At 37.3% G+C, this 19,372-nt stretch overlaps 1 protein-coding gene and 1 pseudogene across 2 annotated transcripts in view; both read left to right on the top strand.

The window, feature by feature from the left end:
* The window catches only part of EFCAB7 (EF-hand calcium binding domain 7), a 56,229-nt gene extending 49,171 nt beyond the window's left edge, over nucleotides 1-7,058 (top strand). For both annotated transcript variants that reach the window (XM_070367905.1, XM_005899845.2), the window contains 3 exons: nucleotides 2,493-2,702; nucleotides 5,594-5,701; nucleotides 6,792-7,058. In XM_070367905.1, the coding sequence (XP_070224006.1) occupies nucleotides 2,493-2,702; nucleotides 5,594-5,701; nucleotides 6,792-6,866 (393 nt within the window). In that variant the 3' untranslated portion in view covers nucleotides 6,867-7,058. The remainder of the gene's footprint in view (nucleotides 1-2,492; nucleotides 2,703-5,593; nucleotides 5,702-6,791) is intronic.
* A 170-nt stretch (nucleotides 7,059-7,228) lies between these two features.
* Nucleotides 7,229-8,655, top strand: LOC102276192 (glycerophosphodiester phosphodiesterase 1 pseudogene; annotated as a pseudogene).
* Nucleotides 8,656-19,372: the final 10,717 nt, after the last annotated feature.

The raw sequence follows: 19,372 nt of genomic DNA, 5'->3' as shown, positions 1-19,372 counted from the left end.
GACCCCATGGGCTGCAGCACGCCAGGCTTCCCTGTCCATCACCAACTCCCAGAGCTTGCTCAGACTCATGTCCATCGAATCGGTGATGCCATCCAACCATCTCATTCTCTGTCATCCTCTTCTTCTCCTGCCTTCAGTCTTTCCCAGCATCAGGGTCCCTTCAAGTGAGTCAGCTCTTCGCATCAGGTAGCCAAAGTATTGGAGTTTCAGCTTCAGCATCAGTCCTTCCAATGAATAGTCAGGACTTTCCTTTAGGATCGACTGGTTGGATTTCCTTGCAGTCCAAGGGACTCTTAAGAGTCTTATCCAACACCACAGTTCAAAAGTATCAATTCTTTGGCCCTCAGCTTTCTTTATGGTCCAGCTCTCACATCTATACATGACTACTAGAAAAAACCACAGCTTTGACTAGATGGACCTTTGTTGGCAAAGTAATGTCTCTGCTTTTTAATATGTTGTCTAGGTTGGTCATAGCTTTTCTTCCAAGGAGCAAGTGTCTTTTAATTTCATGGCTGCAGTGATTTTGGAGCCCAAAAAATAGTCTCTCACTGTATCCATTATTTCCCCATCTATTTGCCATGAAGTCATGAGACCAGATGCCGTGATCTTAGGTTTTTGAATGTTGAGTTTTAAGCCAGCTTTTTAAACCAACAACAGTCATTATAATTTTTTTAGAATTCTATATTGTGAAATATTTTGATACATATTGAGCTTCCCAAGTAGCTTAGCAGTAAAGAATCTGCCTGAAATGCAGGAGACACAGGTTCAATTCCTGGGTTGAGGAGACCCCTGGAGGAGGAAATGGCAACCTACTCCAATATTCCTGCCTGGAGAATCCCATGGACTGAGAAGCCTGTTGGGCTACAGTCCATAGGGTTGCAAAGAGTTGGAAACGACGAAAGCAACTTAGCTTTCTCTTTTTCCCTTTTTGATACATATTACCTATCAGATATCTCCAGCAACTCTTGGCAGAAAATACAATGTTTATCCCCAACTTTCTCTGTGAAGAAATCAAGCCTCAAAGAAGTTAAGTGACTTCCCTAGATTATGTAGCTAGTAAATGGCAAAACTCAGTTACAAACTCAGATCTTCTAGTCCAAGATTTTTTTAGTCTGCCATCTTTTATAAAAGGTAACTTTATTCTTGCCAAAGGTTGGAGTCAATAACTATTTTAAAACTTGTTTAAAAGATAAAAATCTATATTGTTCTACTAACTTCAGACTTTTATCTTTTGTCCCCCAAATAAAAAGTTGATCATCAATGTGTATGAATTCATTCATTTCCTCAACAATTACATTGTAATGCCTATATACAGTAAGCTTACAATAAAGAGGCACTTAGGTTACAGTTGTGAATAAGTCAAAGATTCTACCCTCTTAGATATTCCATGAAGAAGGATGGCTAATTAAATGCAGAATTAATAAAAATCATTTAAAAGTGTTTTGAAGGAAACAAACCAGTGGTCAAAATAGAGAAGAGTCGGGTAGTGAAGGAGACTGGGGGACCAGAGCAGCTCTCTCTGCAGAAGTGACACATAAGCTTAATCTTGAAGGAGGAGGATGAGGTACACACTGAAAAGATGTGACTCTTCCAAGCTGAGAGAACACTACCTATGAAATCCAACACTGGAAAGGGTTTTATTTTTTCTAGGGTCTGAAAGATCAGAGTAACTAGAGCACATTAAAGCAGGAGATTGGGCTGTATAAAGAGTCAGAGGTTACCTTGTGCACATCTTGTAGGCTATGGTAAAAACTAAAGAGTAGAAATTAGAAAAATCTATTTCTAAATGCAGAAAATCTCTTTAGATCTTAGATTTTCATAGTTACTTTTACACTAACTTTAAACTGTGAGAATTTTTCTACATTTCGCTATTTTTGGTGTTCTATATTCACCTACTGTTTCAATTATAACCATAATTTCTTTAAGGTTACAGATGAATTCTTTCTGTAACCTTAAAGTTAAGAAAGGAAATTAAGTAACTAACATGACATGAGTTAGCTTTAGAGCAAATTGAGGGGTCTGGGTAAAAGAGGTTTTTTTCCTTTTCTATGGACATTATCAGTTAATATGCAACCAAAAAACCATGATTTCATGCTTTTTTATTACTCAACTCATTGTACTTAAACTTAATTAATTCTTAAATGTGTATCAGAGGAATAAGCTAGAAAGTATAGTGTCTTCTTAAATCATATGATTTTGTTGTTTGTGTTAGTCACTCAGTCATATCTGACTCTTTGTGACTTCATGAACTGTATCCCACCAGACTCCTCTGTCCATGGAATTCTCCAGGCAGAAATACTGGAGTGGGTTGCCATTCTCTTCTCCAAGGGATCTTCCTGACCCAGAGATCGAACCCCAGTCTCCCGCACCGCAGGCAGATTTTTACCATCTGAGCCACCAGGGAAGTCCAAATCATAAGATAAACATACTAATAATAAATAATTTAAATTATGTCCAAAGACTAAAACAGAGTGTGCTTTTTTTCATTTCAGGCATGCCCATTTGTCATTGATATCTATGCAGACAAATGCAAGCCAAGAATTAAAGCTGTCCATATGGAGGCATGCAGTGGACAACTTGAGAAGGCCATTTGTAAATCTGTTCTTAACAAAGGCAATGCCAAAGTGATGGATGGCTATGAAAATATAATTATATATACTTACAAGCGTGACACCTGGATAACAGCAGTTATTGAAAACAAGGTATCAGTTATGAGGTAGTTCTCATAACTGCAATGGTTAATACATTCCATCTTCTTTCTTACCCTATCCTTACATAGCAATTAAATAACCCCATTACATTAATAATATCTATAATAATTAGTTTCTTTTTCTAATCAGGTTTCTAACTCAAACTGGGCATGATAATTTTTATATATTTTTAAAGTATATTTATTTCTGAGATGCTCATTTTTGTGTTTCTTTTTGAGATAGTTTTCTCTTAAAATATGAAAATTAAATATTTGGAGATCTGTGAAGATAGAGCATAATCTGGGTGCAAAGTATTTAGTTTGTTACTAAATGTCTTCACACATACATAGCTATTTTAAACAGCAGACATCATGTTTTAAAGAAATATAAACAAAGTAAAGAATTTAGCCCAACTTTTTTTTCTTTTATTTTTTAATTGGTGGAAAATTGCTTTACAATGTTATGTTGGTTTCTGCCATACAACAAAGCAAATCAGTCATAATTATACATATATACACACACACACACACACACACACACATACATATATATATCCCCCTTCCCTCCTGAGCCTCCCTCCCCTCCCCCATCTGACTCCTCTGGGTCATCACAGAGTGCTAGGCTGGGCTCCCTGTGCCTTGTAGCAAGTTCTCACTAAGTATTTTACACATGATAGTGTGTATATGTCGGTGCTACCTTCTCAGTTCGTCCCACCCTCACCTTCTCCCGCTGTGTCCACAAGTCCTCTCTCTACTAGGTTCATCAGTACCATTTTCCTAGAGTCCATATATATGCGCTAATATAAGACACTTGTTTTTCTTTTTCTAACTTCACTCTGTATAAGAGGTTCTAGGTTCACCACCTTCCTAGAACTGACTCAAATGCATTCCTTTTTATTAGCCCAGCTTTTTAACCCAGACTTTTCAGTATCAAAAATCCTACAGATTATCATCATGTTATCTAATTAAATATATTCTACTGTCTAGGATCTGTTTTTATCAAGCCAGTTATTTCTAGCTTTGTCCATCTTCTGTGCTATGAATACTATTGATATTGCATGTCAACAGGATGCTCACATAAATTCTTTAAGTCAGAGACACTTAGTTTTCTAAAAACTATATATTTTCATAAATCTTACTCAAGACAGCTAGGCTTTTAGAACTATTGGTTTATTTGTCTTTGTTCCTGGATGAGATTTACATTATTTTTATGCCTGTCATAAATTTCTTTAAGTGCTTAAGATTCGGCTGAGTATCGTGAGTATATATTATGTAACTAACTCTCCTACTCATAAGACAGGCCACTAGAACGTGTACCATGAGACTGCTTTCAAGGAGTTTAGGGGCTATTTGTAAAGGCAAAATTAATACTCTCAAAAGAGATCAAAGAATAGTTATATAGTAGTTTGTATGTGCAATAGGAATTATACTGTAACTGTATCTCTTGTAGTTGATGTTAGTTGGGACTGTAGAAGTTGGGGAAGGATTTGTGATTAGGGAGGAATGGAACTGTGATGTGTAATTTGAGCATGTGGTATAGGATTTGAAGGGTAACTAGGATTTAGATAGGCAGAAGGCCGGCCCTTAGAAGCAGAGGAAACAGTGTAAGGAGAAATATGCTGCTGCTGCGGCTAAGTCACTTCAGTCGTGTCCAACTCTGTGTGACCACAGATGGCAGCCCACCAGGCTCCCCCGTCCCTGGGATTCTCCAGGCAAGAACACTGGAGTGGGTTGCCATTTCCTTCTCCAATGCATGAAAGTGAAAAGTGAAAGTGAAGTCGCTCAGTCGTGCCCGACTCTTAGCGACCCCCGTGGACTGCAGCCTACCAGGCTCCTCTGTCCCTGGGATTCTCCAGGCAAGAGCCTCCAGGCAAGAATACTGGAGTGGGGTGCCATTGCCTTCTCTGAAGGAGAAATATGAGTAAGCCTTAATGTGAACTATAAATGAAAGAATGGGAATATCTCCTTTGCAGAAGCAGAGAGCTTTATTTGGAGAAGCATTTGAAAGGTAAATAATACAGGCTGAATGGATCCAGATTATGTATGTTATATTGAAAACAAGATAGAGGAGTCTAGACTTGAGGAAATAAGATAGATTCCCATCCAGTAGATTGCTATCTTCAAATGGATCATAACACTTTGGAAAGCGATTCCTAAGATCCTGCATGTTTCTGTTTCTGCCCTCTGTGTTTTTTGTTTGTTTTTGATTATGTGGATGTGTGTGTGTGTGTGTGTGTGTGTGTGTGTGTGTGGCGCACATGCCCTCTCTGTTTTATTAGGATTAAAAGGGTGGAAGAGAGCCACTACCTTACCTCAGCTCCTCTGCACTTCTGTTACCTTCAGTTCTCAACCCTCCATCTCCTTCTTTTTCCTCAAGGAAAATTAAATTTTTCCACCAAAATGAGGTAATAACATTTTAGAGCTTAACATGTGCCAAGCACTTTAACACATTTGCTTCTCACAACCCAGTGAGGTAAGTACTATCCACATTTTATACACAAGGAAACTGAAGCACAGGGATGTTAAATAACTTGCAAAAGGTCACACAGCTAAGTAATAGAAGAGCTGAGAGATGAATCTAAGTAGTCTATAATGTTGCATTGCCCCTGTGTAGTCATCAGGGAGTGACTGCAGGTTCTTTAACAGGGTACTACTTTAATTTGTACATTTCTGTCATTTATCAGCTTCATTCTGTTTTCTCTCCAACCTAGAGGCTGTCTATTATCAATGGTCTGTCATCTCAAATATAACTTCTTCCATGATATTCTGTCTTGTTTCTGTGTTTCTATAAAACCCTGTGAAAATCTCTTATCCCAAGACTTGCAAAGTGTTTTGTAATGATCACTTTGTTTGTATATATTCAGTAAAGAAAGGACTAGCAACTTATGACATCTTTTTTTATAGTCAGACGATAAAGTGATTATTCACGTCAACAATGAGCTGAGTGAAAACTGTGTAAACAACAGAGGCCTCGGCATATTTGCAGTAGAAGTGGCACCAAACTCTACAATGGTAATGCTTTGCTTTTAATTAAAGGCTTTTGTTTTATCAGTTTGAAAAAATTGCAGTTAATGCTATGAATAAATTTGTAGGTATGAAGTAAAGTGGAAAATTGTGTGATATTTGTATTAGTACCATCCTGTACAAGAAGGTAGGAAACTGGTTCTAATCCAGTTCTCACTATTTGGTTCAGTGATTATGGGGCATTCATTTAACCTCTCTGCTGCAGTCTCTATAAGTGTAAAATTAATGTGATATCACCAGTTTTAGGTACTTCACAAAGTTAATGTAAAGATAAAGTGATACATGTGAAAAACAGTATTGAATATTATATAGAACTACAAAGTAATATTAATAGTAATTGGACTTTTGATAATTCAGAATATTTTTGTCTCCATTATTGATTTTCTAAGGTAACCTAAAAGAGAAAATGCCTCTGAGTGTTAGATAGCCAACTAAGTCAGGAGCTGAGTAGCTGAAGTTCTGTGTTAGCAGAACTCTAGGCGTCTGATTTAGCCAGGAGTTCAAAGGCAGGGAGAGATCAGTAAACCCTGAAACTAGTCTGCTGCTGCTGCTGCTGCTGCTAAGTCGCTTCAGTCGTGTCCGACTCTGTGCGACCCCAGAGATGGCAGCCCAGCAGGCTCCCCCGTCCCTGGGATTCTCCAGGCAAGAACGCTGTCTAGTGAAGAGGAAAAGGAAGAAGCTTTCTGTTCTTACCCTTTTCCTCTCTGTACTGTCTATGAAATCCTAAAACATTCTAGAACAGGATAAAGAGAATTTATTTTTGCTGTTATTCCAGTGAGGATTTTTAAAAATGCTCTAGGCTTAGAGAGGAAATAATACTTACTTCCCTTTCTGCCACCCCTCTTTACCCACCTTCACAAATACCAACCATCAGCTACTGTATTACAGTACAATTAGGCTGGATTAGTCTGTTGGAAATCAGATTATAGATTGCAGGTCCTTGCTAAGTACAAATATTAAAGAATTTTATCTGCACAGAGATATTTTTTATATAGGTTCTAGAAATGTCCTATTGAAAAATTAGCCCAAAATTATAGTATATAAAAGGAAAGTCAAGGCTTTCTGTTTTTATGTGCAGGTCTGTCAACATGTAATGCCTCTGAATGAACGACAAGAATGGGTATATTATTGTGTGTATTCCCTTATATCTTAAACACTATTTTTAAGAAATTACTGTGCTTGAGACTGTCAAACTAAGAAGAATTATTTCAAGTTTGGTTTGTTATTTGTTGATCACTACAGGTAATCAATTTAACTGATGTACATAATAATCTATTTAATTTGTATGCATTTGGATTTCATGTCCTTATTATATACTGTATTATTAAAATAGAAATAATTTTTAATGTGTGGCCTTCTTATTAATTTAATGGGATACTTGGCATATTTCATTTGTGACTAATAATTTGAAATTAAATTACAGGTAAGCTTTTAAAAAGTAACACTCAATGAATTCTATAAAATCCTATACATTCTTGATGTATTCATCAAAAAAAATCCTTAAATAGAATATAAATGCCTCAGTTGTAGCCAGTGCCTTGTGCTTTATCCCTGTACTCCGGCCTGTCCAAGGAGCACAGTGGATCCAGGACTCCCATCCTCACCGTATAGTTAGAGGCATGTGACTGTGAGAGGACCAGGGGAGCTCCAGGGCCCCCTTTCCTTCCTGCTGCCTCTGATTGGCTGGTGACCCGCAGCCCCTTCACCACTTGCTTCTTCACCAGCAGCCTCTATCTCCTGCTGCACCTCTTCACAGCCTTGAGCATGTGCCCTCCCACAGGGCTCTGCCAGTGCTAAAGCCCCAGGACCAAGTTTCTGCTGTTGGTTGCGGCAGTCCCAGTGAGTCTGAGAACAGTTGGATGTTATGTTTACTTCTAATGAGATCACTGGCTTAATGTACAAGAGCAGAAGCAGATAGGACTGATGGGACTGGTCAATGTGATTTGACCTTTGAACAAATTAGAAAGTGTAACCCTGCAGGAGATTACAGATCCAGAAATAATTTCCCTAATGAGAAGACCTCTACCCTCAGGAAAGCTGGGGCAGAGTGCCTGAGCCATAATCTCACAGTCTTTCTTGATGTCAAAAGCCATGCAAATACTGCTACTGATGTACTAAAGAAAATGTGTATGGAATTTCTTCAACTAACAATAATAGTATCATTTGCTTTTTCTTGCCAGAAGTTATCTATAAGATGAAACAAACAGATCATAGTGTAGTAATGGCCATTAATTTACAAACCTTGGAACCTTAGCCATGCAGATTGGACTGTGATACTCTGTGGACACAATGCATGTTTGTGGTAATGGACATTTCATTTGCCTAAAGCAAATGTAATACCTTTATGGTATCTATGTGGAATTTCAGGTTTCCTCCTGCAAAAGAATTTTGTATCCCCAGACTACTTGAAGAAGTGGTCAACTTAAAGGCATGCAGGTTGTTGCTTGGACTGTTAATACCTTTGATGAAAAAATTTACCATGAGTTTCATCTTGGTTCCATCTCTGACCCTGACAGTGTGTTGAAAGACTGCACATCATTTCTAGGCACCCCGCAACCCCCTGTCCAAGGAAACGTGTACAGGAACTGCCTGCTGATGTCATGCAGGGATATTAAAATAGCCCTTGTGCTAGCCCACGCCCTGGGAGATAAGGTGGCTCACATAAGTGATTGTCAGTAATTGCATTTTTACCCGAACCAAAGCAAAACCCTGTGTTGCCAACATGTTGCATGGAATGCCTGAGTTCAACCCTTGCTCTCGAAAATCCGGGTCTGCAGAAAGGCACAGTAGCTCCTACCCTGACCTAGGTGAGGCATACATCTTCACTCAGTGAGGATAAACACACTGAGTTTTGATTGGGGTACAGATGCAAATACATGAGAAATGCACCATCACTCAGAGCTGACATTTTAAAACTTGCCACACTTTTGTAACTTACTTATTTCAAATATTGTATTCAGCTATGTTATCAGTGTATTGTGGCTGTCAAACTTGTGACCACACTAAAAATCACTAAAAGGAAAAAATGTGAATGCAGAAATAGCCATTATATACTGTAGTTTTCCAATGAAAATATAATTAAAGCAAAATTTGGAGAAATTCCTTTGGTATTAAAGAAGTCAAAATCTAATCACAACAATGGGAATATTTTGTTCTGTTGGTAAATTTTTTAATGGATTTACTTGTAATTATTTTTAATGAAATTATTTTGAAATAATAGGCATTAAATCTGAAGAGCATTTAATGAAGTAGTACAGTGCATGAAAAACTATATTAAGCAATTAAAAACTGTGTAGCCATATCAGTAACAGAATACTTGGCTAGTAAATGTCAACTTTTGAAATATGAATACCAGTGTATTATTTTTACCCAGCACATGCTAGCACATAGTTTAAATGTCACTTGGATTTTTGGCCCTTTATTGGATGTCTGTAAAATGGGTTGTCATTACCTAGCAGTTTGAGTTCTTCGAGTGATATCTTAAAAAGTAATGCAGGACTTCCCTGGCAGGCTAGGGTTTAAGACTCCATGCTTCCCCTGCAAGGAGCATGGGTTCAATCCCTGGTTGGAGGAACTAAGATCCTGCATGCCGCAGGGCATGGCCAAAAAAATAAGGAATACAATTCAAAAAACATTAATTGCCAAATGCCTTATAAGTCAAATAAATGTGGCCCTATATTCTGTTTCACAAAGTATTGACTTGCAGGACATAAATTGGCTGTGCTACCAAAAGTATGTGATAAAGTTGCTATCTCTACTCCCAGTTTTAAAAAGACTTTGTATAACAGGATGATAGGTAACATTGGAAGATGGAGGCCCAGGAAAGAATAGTGAGCACTTAAACATTATCTTCCACCACTGTTACCACTTAGACATACCAAGCCTTTCACTCTTATTAGAAGGGGAAAAAACCCAGCTATCATGGTTCCATCTTCAGTTATTCAGTTGAAAGGTATTTTGTTTCAAGTTAATCTTTCTTCCAAGTGAATGAAAATCCAAGGGTATCAGCTAGTTAATGAATGTAACTTTTCCATTTTTGGAAATAAATGATTTTTTTAAAGGATTACTTCAGTACTGTGGTACTAAAATATCCAGAAAAGTTTAATTCAAGTCCTGAAATACCAGACTCACAGGTTGATAGTGATTCTTTGTTCAACCAAAATATTGTTGATTAACATGTAAAAATGTTTTCTTTAAAGGTGCTTCCTTTTTTGAGGGTAGTTCTGTACACATTGACTATTATTTTTAGAGGTAACTTTGCATGTTGTTTAATTTTAAAATCACAAGGATTAAACTTACAAAAAAGACAATCTAAGTTCCCCAAGTCTCTCCTTTGCTCTCAGTCCCATCCCTGGCTATCTCCATAGTATCTACATTAAAGGTCTCCATGATGAAATTTATCTACAGTAAACACTTCCTCAAAATTGGCTTTCTTTCCCATTATTATTTATACATGTTCTTGACTTTTCATCTTTAAGAAAGCTCTCATTCCCCATCTATCTCTATCATTGTTCTGTCCTCCCCTTCACACGGAAATGACTTGAAAGAATTGTCTATATTCACTTTCTTGACTCCCATTCTTTCCAGTTAATTCTACTAGTGATTGTTCCACCAAGGACATCAGTAACTTCCTTATTAAATCCAGTGGATATTTTTAAGTCTTCTTTCCAGTGTTAAGACATTGTTGATCTCTCTGACACCATGCTTTCCAGATTTTCTTCCAACCTCTGACCATTCCTTTTCAAGCTTCTTTCCGACCATACTTCTGTACCTTCTCCCAAATTCCACATCCTCTCTTAACTCACTGTAATTCCTTCCTGCTCCAAAATTCTACAGTTCCAATATTTTAAAACCAAATAAGTGTTAAATATCAAATGCTGCCATAAGTAATTCTTAAATTACTATATTTAATAATTTATTGATTTTTCCATTACATTTGTAGTGACCTATTTTTTTAAGCCAGTGACCTTTTTTAAGATCTATTTTTGGTGTAGGTTAAATATGAAGCAGAAACTTAATCCACCACACTGATCATATTTTGGATATAATCCAGGAAAGTGGGAATGTATTTCTGGTTTTGACCACCAGAGGGTGAGCATATTATTTCCTTATTCATTAGTATACGCATATGCCAGAGAGAGAGAGAGAGATACAGAGACAGAAGCTGACTGATATTTCTCAGCAATGGGTTAAATCCTTTATGACTTCTAAGATGGCTTTGGGGAAATCAGTTGTATCATATATATATATATATATACACACCCATTCTTTTTAGAGAACGGATAAAAGATTATTTCTGGTTTGTAAACTGGATACTAAATCTTCAGCTCTTTCACTTCTTCATGAAGTTACAGTATAAAGACGATAGCCCTGCTAGCTTTACATGGGATTATAAAGCTTATTTTTGCTACTCAGGCTAGTTTACTTTCTGGAAAAAATAAGAACTAAATAAGGATTTGAATAAAAAAGAGGCAAATAATGGAATTGATTTAGGGAAGGTAGATGAGATTCATGCAGAGACACAATTTAGGGGCCAGGAACTAGGAATGGTTGCTGAAAATCTAAAGGGTAAAGGGTTTTAATTGAAGTGTATACATACTAACTATGGTTAATTGTTATCTAAGGAAGAAGAAGAAGAATAGACATTCTCAATTCTTATGAATAATTCACAAGCTGCATATATTTGTGATATTTGACCCTGTTGATTTGTACTTTTAAAAAAGTTACTCTTTTTTTTTCATTAAAAAAATTTTATGACAAATTGTATAGGGATCACTGGAAAAAAGAAAGTCTGCTGAAGACTAGTTAGATCAACTCATGGGAGGGAAAAGATTTATTTAAGAGTAAAATTAATAATGTTGAAAGGTTTCCATGTTTCTGAGTTTGTTATATCTGTAGTGAAAACAATGTGTTTAACACCATACACTGAATTTTGTTATGTTCTATATGTTGCTTTTTTCCTATAGTTCAATACAACTAATGTTTTATCAGAAATTTATCATTAGTCTTTTTCAACCTGTGACTTCATTTTTTTTTCTTGTTAAGTAAATTTTAACTAGTTAAGTGTCATTTCTAATTTAATAATGAAAGCAACAAGAAAAACGTAACCAAATTTACTTAAAGATTTGGATAGCAAAGTTTTCTATTCTACAAAGGGAAAAAGGTGGGTAAGTGGCTATATGTAGCTCCAACTCTGATTAAATACATTCTCTATTTATACACAAAGAAAGCTTACAAAGCTTATAAAAGCTTACAAAGAAAGTATTAGAAGTACTCTCAACAAAAATTTATTTAATTTTTGATACAGGCCAAGCTCTTCATCTTTGAGAGTTTATATAGAGAAGTATCCTAAATTCTTCCCACAGTGCAATTCTAGCTCCTTCAAGTAGTGCATCTTATATTTGTACACAAGGAAGTGTTTAGTAAAACTGGATGGCCAACTGTTTTCCTGTCCTGAAGCACTTAAAACTAGTAAGAATATACTTGAGGTCAAAATCTTACAGATCCTAATGACGTGAACACACTTGTAAACTCTGGTTCATCCATAATTAGATTATTTCCATTTTTCTCCACCTCACTCATATTAAGTCACAGTTTATTATCTGAAAAATATCATTCTAACACACATAGAGCTCAAATCTCCTCCCTCCCCACCTTTGTAAAAGCCTGTACAAGACCTACACCATCATTTGAAGTACTCAGGAACCAATGGGGAATTAAAATGATTTCAGCATTTAACAAACCCACCCTTATTACTGGATATCTGGAGGAGCATCCTTGAACAGTCAACTCAGGGAGATCCACCCGTGTGCCAGGACCCAACTTAACCATAAAATCTACATCAAAGACAAACAGATTTCCTAAGCCAGTGTGTCCCAAAGGAATTGTGTAGTGATCTCATTAATACAAAGATTCTGACTCGGATGTGGAACAAAGCCTGTGAATATGTGTTTCTAGTAAGCTCTCGGTGATACAAGTACTTCTGGACTGTGGAACATTTTAAATAGCAAATATCCAGGACTAGACAATATTTAGAATTCTACAGCCACGTTCCTCCCAAATTTTCCCGTGATTTGTTCCCAGCCTACTTACTCTCTTCTGCATGACCCACTTTTATATGACAGTTCACCCAAACTCCCTTTTTAATAACTATTGGTGCAGCCATGCAGTTTGCCACATTGTCTATCTCTCCAGTCACCTCAGGTCCACCCATGTACCAGGACCCACCTCAGTGGAGATTACTTCTTGTAATCTTTGGCCTCTAGAATCCCTTCCTTCATTTTGACATCACCTCCAGAGTTTCTTATCTAGATAATAAGAGTGAGAGAAAGAATGAAGTACCAAAAGGGAGTTTAAGATAGGAAAGGTGTCTTTGGGGAATCTGAAATCCATCTGAGAGTTACCAGATAATTAAAATGTTATCAACGCAAGCTTACAAGTGTAAGTCAAGTGATCAATCTGTGTTTAGGAGTTCAGAGAGAAGAGAAAGTAATCCCAGTAGACTAAAGTAGGGGAGTTTTACAGGAAATAGGAGAGAGAAATTCTACTTAAAATTTGTACAGGGACTAGATTGGTGAAATGGTATCAGATCAGATCAGTCGCTCAGTTGTGTCCGACTCTTTGCTACCCCATGAATCGCAGCACGCCAGGCCTCCCTGTCCATCACCAACTCCCGGATTTCACTCAGACTCAGGTCCATTGAGTCAGTGATGCCATCCAGCCATCTCATCCTCTGTCGTCCCCTTTTCCTCCTGCCCCCAATCCCTCCCAGCATCAGGGTCTTTTCCAATGAATCAACTCTTCGCATGAGGTAGCCAAAGTACTGGAGTTTCAGCTTTAGCATCATTCCTTCCAAAGAAATCCCAGGGCTGATCTCCTTTAGAATGGACTGGTTGGATCTCCTTGCATTCCAACATTTAAGGAGAGGGAATAATGTAAGCAAAGGTGCAAGGGTAGAAAAGTTTAAGTAAAGGATGTGAGGAGATCAGTGAGTACACCCATCAGAGAAACACAAAGGGTTGATACGAAGTTCTTGGATGGCAAGTTAAAAATTTAGTTCTATTCATTGGGGATGGAAGGCATTGAGGTTACAGATGGGAGTGAAATGACTCAGATGACCCTACCTCCCACTGCGCCTACCACAGTCCTAGTTTATACCACCCAGCAGGAATAATTATAACAGTTATTGATATCCTCCTTTTCATCGTTCAAAGTTACCCAGTTTGAACAACAAATTATACAGTCACCCCAGACATAATGAAATTAGTATTTCACTCAAATGGATTAGAACACTGGTATGCAGCGTGTGGTCCCAAAATGTGTGATTCACAAATGGAGAGAAAAAAAAATTACATAATACATTTCTAAAGGTATACATAGATGTTAAAAAGAAGACCAACATATTATAAATTGGTTAGAAGTATGGTTACATTCCCCAAAATTTAAAAATAGTATTTAAAATTTTCTTTTAGAAACAATTGGTAAACATTCAATATTTTATACATATTCTTAACTTTATTCTTTATTTTACAATTTAACTTAAACTCAAGGCCAGCTTAATTTCAATTATCTGTATGAGGTTAGTGTCAGCATACAATAGAAATACAGTAGTGCCAGTTACAGAATACCAGCATTGTAACCTTTTTGGTAATTACAGATATAAATATGCAGCATTACTAAAAAGTACATATCTCTGTGTCTTTTATAAACATCTGTTGCAAAAATTGTTTGGATTTAGCTTCTTAAAAAGAATTGTTTTCTTCCTAGCAAAGCAGTGACTGTTTTGGAAGTCAAGTAGACTGGTGACCGGTATACAAGGACTTATTAATACAATTAGCAAGTATCTAGCACACGTATTATTTACAATACAGAAGTAGTAGACATGATATCTGTCTTCAGGAGAAGAAAGAGCTGAGGAAATGAATTGCATGTTATCTTATTAAGAGTAATATTAAATCTTAAATTAGTATACACTGATCATTAAGCATAAACTAGTGATGAGGTCACTGTGGAGAAGGACTGTGAAGAAGGCTGAGCGCCAAAGAATTGATGCTTTTGAACTGTGGTGTTGGAGAAGACTCTTGAGAGTCCCTTGGACTGCAAGGAGATCCAACCAGTCCATTCTGAAGGAGATCAGCCCTGGGATTTCTTTGGAAGGAATGATGCTAACGCTGAAACTCCAGTACTTTGGCCACCTCATGCAAAGAGTTGACTCATTGGAAAAGACTCTGATGCTGGGAGGGATTGGGGGCAGGAGGAGAAGGGGACGACAGAGGATGAGATGGCTGGATGGCATCACTGACTCAATGGATGTGAGTCTGAGTGAAATCCGGGAGTTGGTGATGGACAGGGAGGCCTGTTGTGCTGCGATTCATGGGGTCGCAAAGAGTTGGACACAACTGAGCGACTGAACTGAGTGATGAGGTAGGGTATGGGAACTGAAGAGGGAAGGGAAGACATGCTCAATCTGAGGGGAGGACAATAAGATTCTCTTGGAGGCTTGAAGGAATGAAAGAACTGTGGTTTGAAGCCAAGTAGTGCTTTGATTTGTTTTCAGTCATGCAATATAATATTTTTAAAATTAAATAATGGGAAAAGGCACCTTTTAATAACTATTAAAGGAAATGAGTCATAGACTTTATTGTGAAGTGCTGTACTAAAATGAGATTATGTTTCGTAGAAACAGTTTGGACAAGTTAGAAAGATTAGTGTGGCTGGAAGATTTAGGGAAATGAACTTCGACCTTGAAAGGATAAGAGGGATTCAGAAGTTGGGGGTGAGGGGAGGAGGATGAAGGAAATTTCAGGCATTTTCTCATGCTTTTCACTTTTCCTAGAATTTCCTGTATTGTATCTCTGATAGTAATATCATAGGCAGTAAGTCCATAGTCATATAGTTATTGATTGCCTAATATGTATAGAGCAATGCTTTATTTACTACATATACAGAAGTGAACAAGCTAGACTTTGTTCCTGCTCTCATTAGATAGCCTATCAGAGAAGATAGATTGTGAACAAATATTACCCACTGGGCCTTTAACATACATTTTTAAAAATGTTTCATTCTTCATGAAGCCCTTAAAATCTTTCCTCAATCAAGAAGAAATTATTATACTTCTTACACTTCTATTTTAACACTAATACTTTTTTCTATAAAATTTTAGTTCTGTATTAAAGTAATTATTGTACAATAAATTTGACCTTTTGTGGGGGGAAGAGTGAGGTTATACATGTCTATTAATTTAGCACATGTATAGCTTCATTTAACCACCACCACAGTCAGGATACAGGGTAGTTTCAGCACCAAAAACTCCCTTGTACTATCCCTTATTGTCACATCCTCCTCTCCTCCCAGCTCTTTTCTCCCAGTTCCTGGCAATCACTGATTGTTTTCCATCACTATGGTTTTCTCTTTTTGAGACTGTCATATGGGATCGTGTATTAGGTAACCTTCTGAGACTGAATCTTTTTCATTCAGCATAATGCTTTTGAGAATTATCCAAGTTGGTGTATCAGTAGTTTGTTCCTTTTATTGGTGAGTAGTTTTTCATCATAAAGGCGTACCATTGTTTCCTCATTCATCTGCTAGGTTATTTCCAGTTTTCGGCAATATTAACAGAGCTGCTGTAAACATTCAGGTATAGGTTCTTCCGTGAATTAAGTTTTCATTTCTCTAGGGTAAATACCTGGAGGTTAGATTACTTTATCATATGTTTAAGTGTATGTTTGACTTTTTAAAGAAACTGGCAAAGTGTTTTCCAGATTGGAAAAAACTCTACTAGTTTGCATTTCTACCAGGTCTGTATGAGAGTTCCAGTTGTTCTGCAACCTCATTACCACTTAGTTTGTCAGTATTTTTTATACCAGTCATTCTAATAGATGTGTGGTGTTATTTCACAGTAGTTTAAATTTGCATTTCCCTAATGGCCAATGATATTGAACAACTTTTCATATGCTTCTTTACTATCTGTGTAAATCCTCTTTAATGAGTATCTCCTAAGTCTTTACCTATTTTAAATTGAGTTGTTTTCTTACCATTGAGTTTTGGAGATCCGTTATAAATTCTGGATACAGTTTTTGTTGGATATGTGATTTGCAAATATTTTCTCCTAGTCCATAGTTTGCCTTTTCATTCAAATTGTGTCATATGGAGAGCAAGTGTTTGACGAAGTTCAATTAATCCATTTTTCCTTTAATGGATCATGCATTTGGTGTCACTAAGCTGTTGCCTAGGCTTCCCTGGCAGCTCAGAGGTAAAGAATCCACCTGAAATGCAGGAGATGCGGGTTTGATCCCTGGGTTGGGAAGATGCCCTGGAAATAGCAACTCAATCTAGTATTCATGCCTGGGAAATCCCACTGACAGAGGAGCCTGGCAGGCTACAGTCTATGGGTCGCAAGGGAGTCAAACATGATATAGTGAGTAAACAACAACAAAAACAATTTCAGAATCATTGACTACAGATGACTTTAACTTTTATTCAAATAAATTTTAAGCACTTAAATAATTTACAGGTGTAAATAGAGTAAATTTTAAATGGTTTTCTATTACTGACACATGTAGAAACAAGTTATTTTAGCAAATTATAAGTAGATCAAAATTTAACATAATGAACTAATTCTACAGCCATAAAGAATCTATGATTTAGGTTTAACAAAAGAACAAACATGATATTTGCTGTGTTATTCAGTATTAATTTGCTTGGGGATGTGGAATCATCAATTGTTAATAGTTACCTGACAGCTACAAATAATTGAAAATTCTTGTAGAAGATTATCTACAACGTACCTATTTCATCAGATTTGTCATCATTGAGGGACTGCCTTACAGGCCAGGAAGAACTCTTAGGTAGGAGAGAGATTTGAGTCACCATTCTAGGCCTAAACCGGAGACCAGCCCAATATTCCTCAATACATAGTGTTACACCATTACTTGACACCACCAGATAGGAAGTTGAGTGTACACAAAGGGTTGTGTTTTGTTTTTAAACAACAGTATGATACATATTTTTATTGTATGCCATATAGGTGCTAGTTTCTAAGGCCTTGTCTGCTGCTGCTGCTGCTAAGTCGCTTCAGTCGTGTCCGACTCTGTGTGACCCCATAGACGGCAGCCCACCAGGCTCCCCTATCCCTAGGATTCTCCAGGCAAGAACACTGGAGTGGGTTTCCATTTCCTTCTCCAATGCATGAAAGTGAAAAGTCAAAGTGAAGTCGCTAAGTTGTGTCCGACTCTTAGCGACCCCATGGACTGCAGCCTACCAAGCTCCTCCATCCATGGGATTTTCCAGGCAAGAGTACTGGAGTGGGATGCCATTGCCTTCTCCAAGGCCTTGTGTATGTGTTGTTAATGGATTACTTTTCAGTATTTTTTATTTTGATAATCAGTTTATGTATAAGTCATATACATGTTAAATGGCTAGTGCCACTAATCACCCACTTCACTACCCAGTGTTTCCACTATAAATTCTATACATGTCTTTTTCATTATAAATTCCGTATGCATATTATTTGCAATTTGTTGAAGTCATCAAAGATTGCTATCCTATAGCAAACATATTTCTTTAAATCATTATAGTTGGAATGCAAACGATGATTTGTGAAAGGTGAAGGTAAAGCTGCCTTAATGAACACTGTATTTGGAAATGGAATTTGACCAAGTATTGTACACTTATTTAGCAACAATTTAACCAACTTCCTATTTATATGCACATGTATATGTAAACAGAGAAATCATTCAACTCTTTCACAGAATCGCCAACTGCTTGTTCCTTGACCTAGATCAAACCTAACAAAATTCAAGATAATTTGGTTTAGGAAGGTTTCTAAATGGCATGTTAATAACTTACTTAAGAAGCAAATCTTCAGGCTTCCCTGGTGGCTCATTGGTAAAGAATCCACCTGCCAGTGCAGGAGACATGAGTTTGATCCCTGATCTTAGTTGCTGCGGAGCAACTAAGCCCATGCACAACAACGACTGAGCCTGTGCTCCAGAGCCTGGGAGCCTCAACTATTGAGCCCATGTGCTGCAACTACTGAAGCACTCAACACAGCCAAAAATAAATAAAATTATATTTTTTTAAAAAGGAGTAAACCTTCCTTGCCTTTGAATTAACCTAATAGGTCTGAATTCAGGTGTATGGATGGCATACAGAAGAAACACGTCTGAATCTTCCTGCTGGATTGATGTTCCTAAAGTTCTCTTTCAAAGTTAAGAAAAGACTTTTTCACACTGCAGTTCTTGGCCTTTAAGTGTTGAAGTATGTCAGAGCTTGGTGTTAGACTCTTCCCGCCCACCCCCCCGCCGCCCACCGCTGCCCCATATTCTCTCCCTAGGTGACCTCATTCATCTCATGTTTTCAAATGTTATCTATATGCTAATGGGATATAAATTCATATCCCTTGACCAGGTCTCATTTCTAAACTCTAGACCTCTATGTCTAAAACCTTACTCTATTACTCCTCTTGGAGGCATGACAGGCACCTCAGACCCTGCATATCTAAAACAGAATTCATGACTATGCCATACTACCCTCCAACCCCACATTTTTTATAGTGGTTCCAGTCCCAGATTGCCAGGAGACACTACTCCTTTTCGCTAGGTGTATACCCTATTCATATAGTTTATTAGGAAGTTCTGTTGACTCTACTTTCTGAAAATC

This window comes from Bos mutus, chromosome 3 (genome assembly GCF_027580195.1).
Source record: "Bos mutus isolate GX-2022 chromosome 3, NWIPB_WYAK_1.1, whole genome shotgun sequence".
NCBI classification, from domain to species: Eukaryota; Metazoa; Chordata; class Mammalia; order Artiodactyla; family Bovidae; genus Bos; species Bos mutus.
This window is presented reverse-complemented; position numbering and strand designations above follow the sequence as displayed.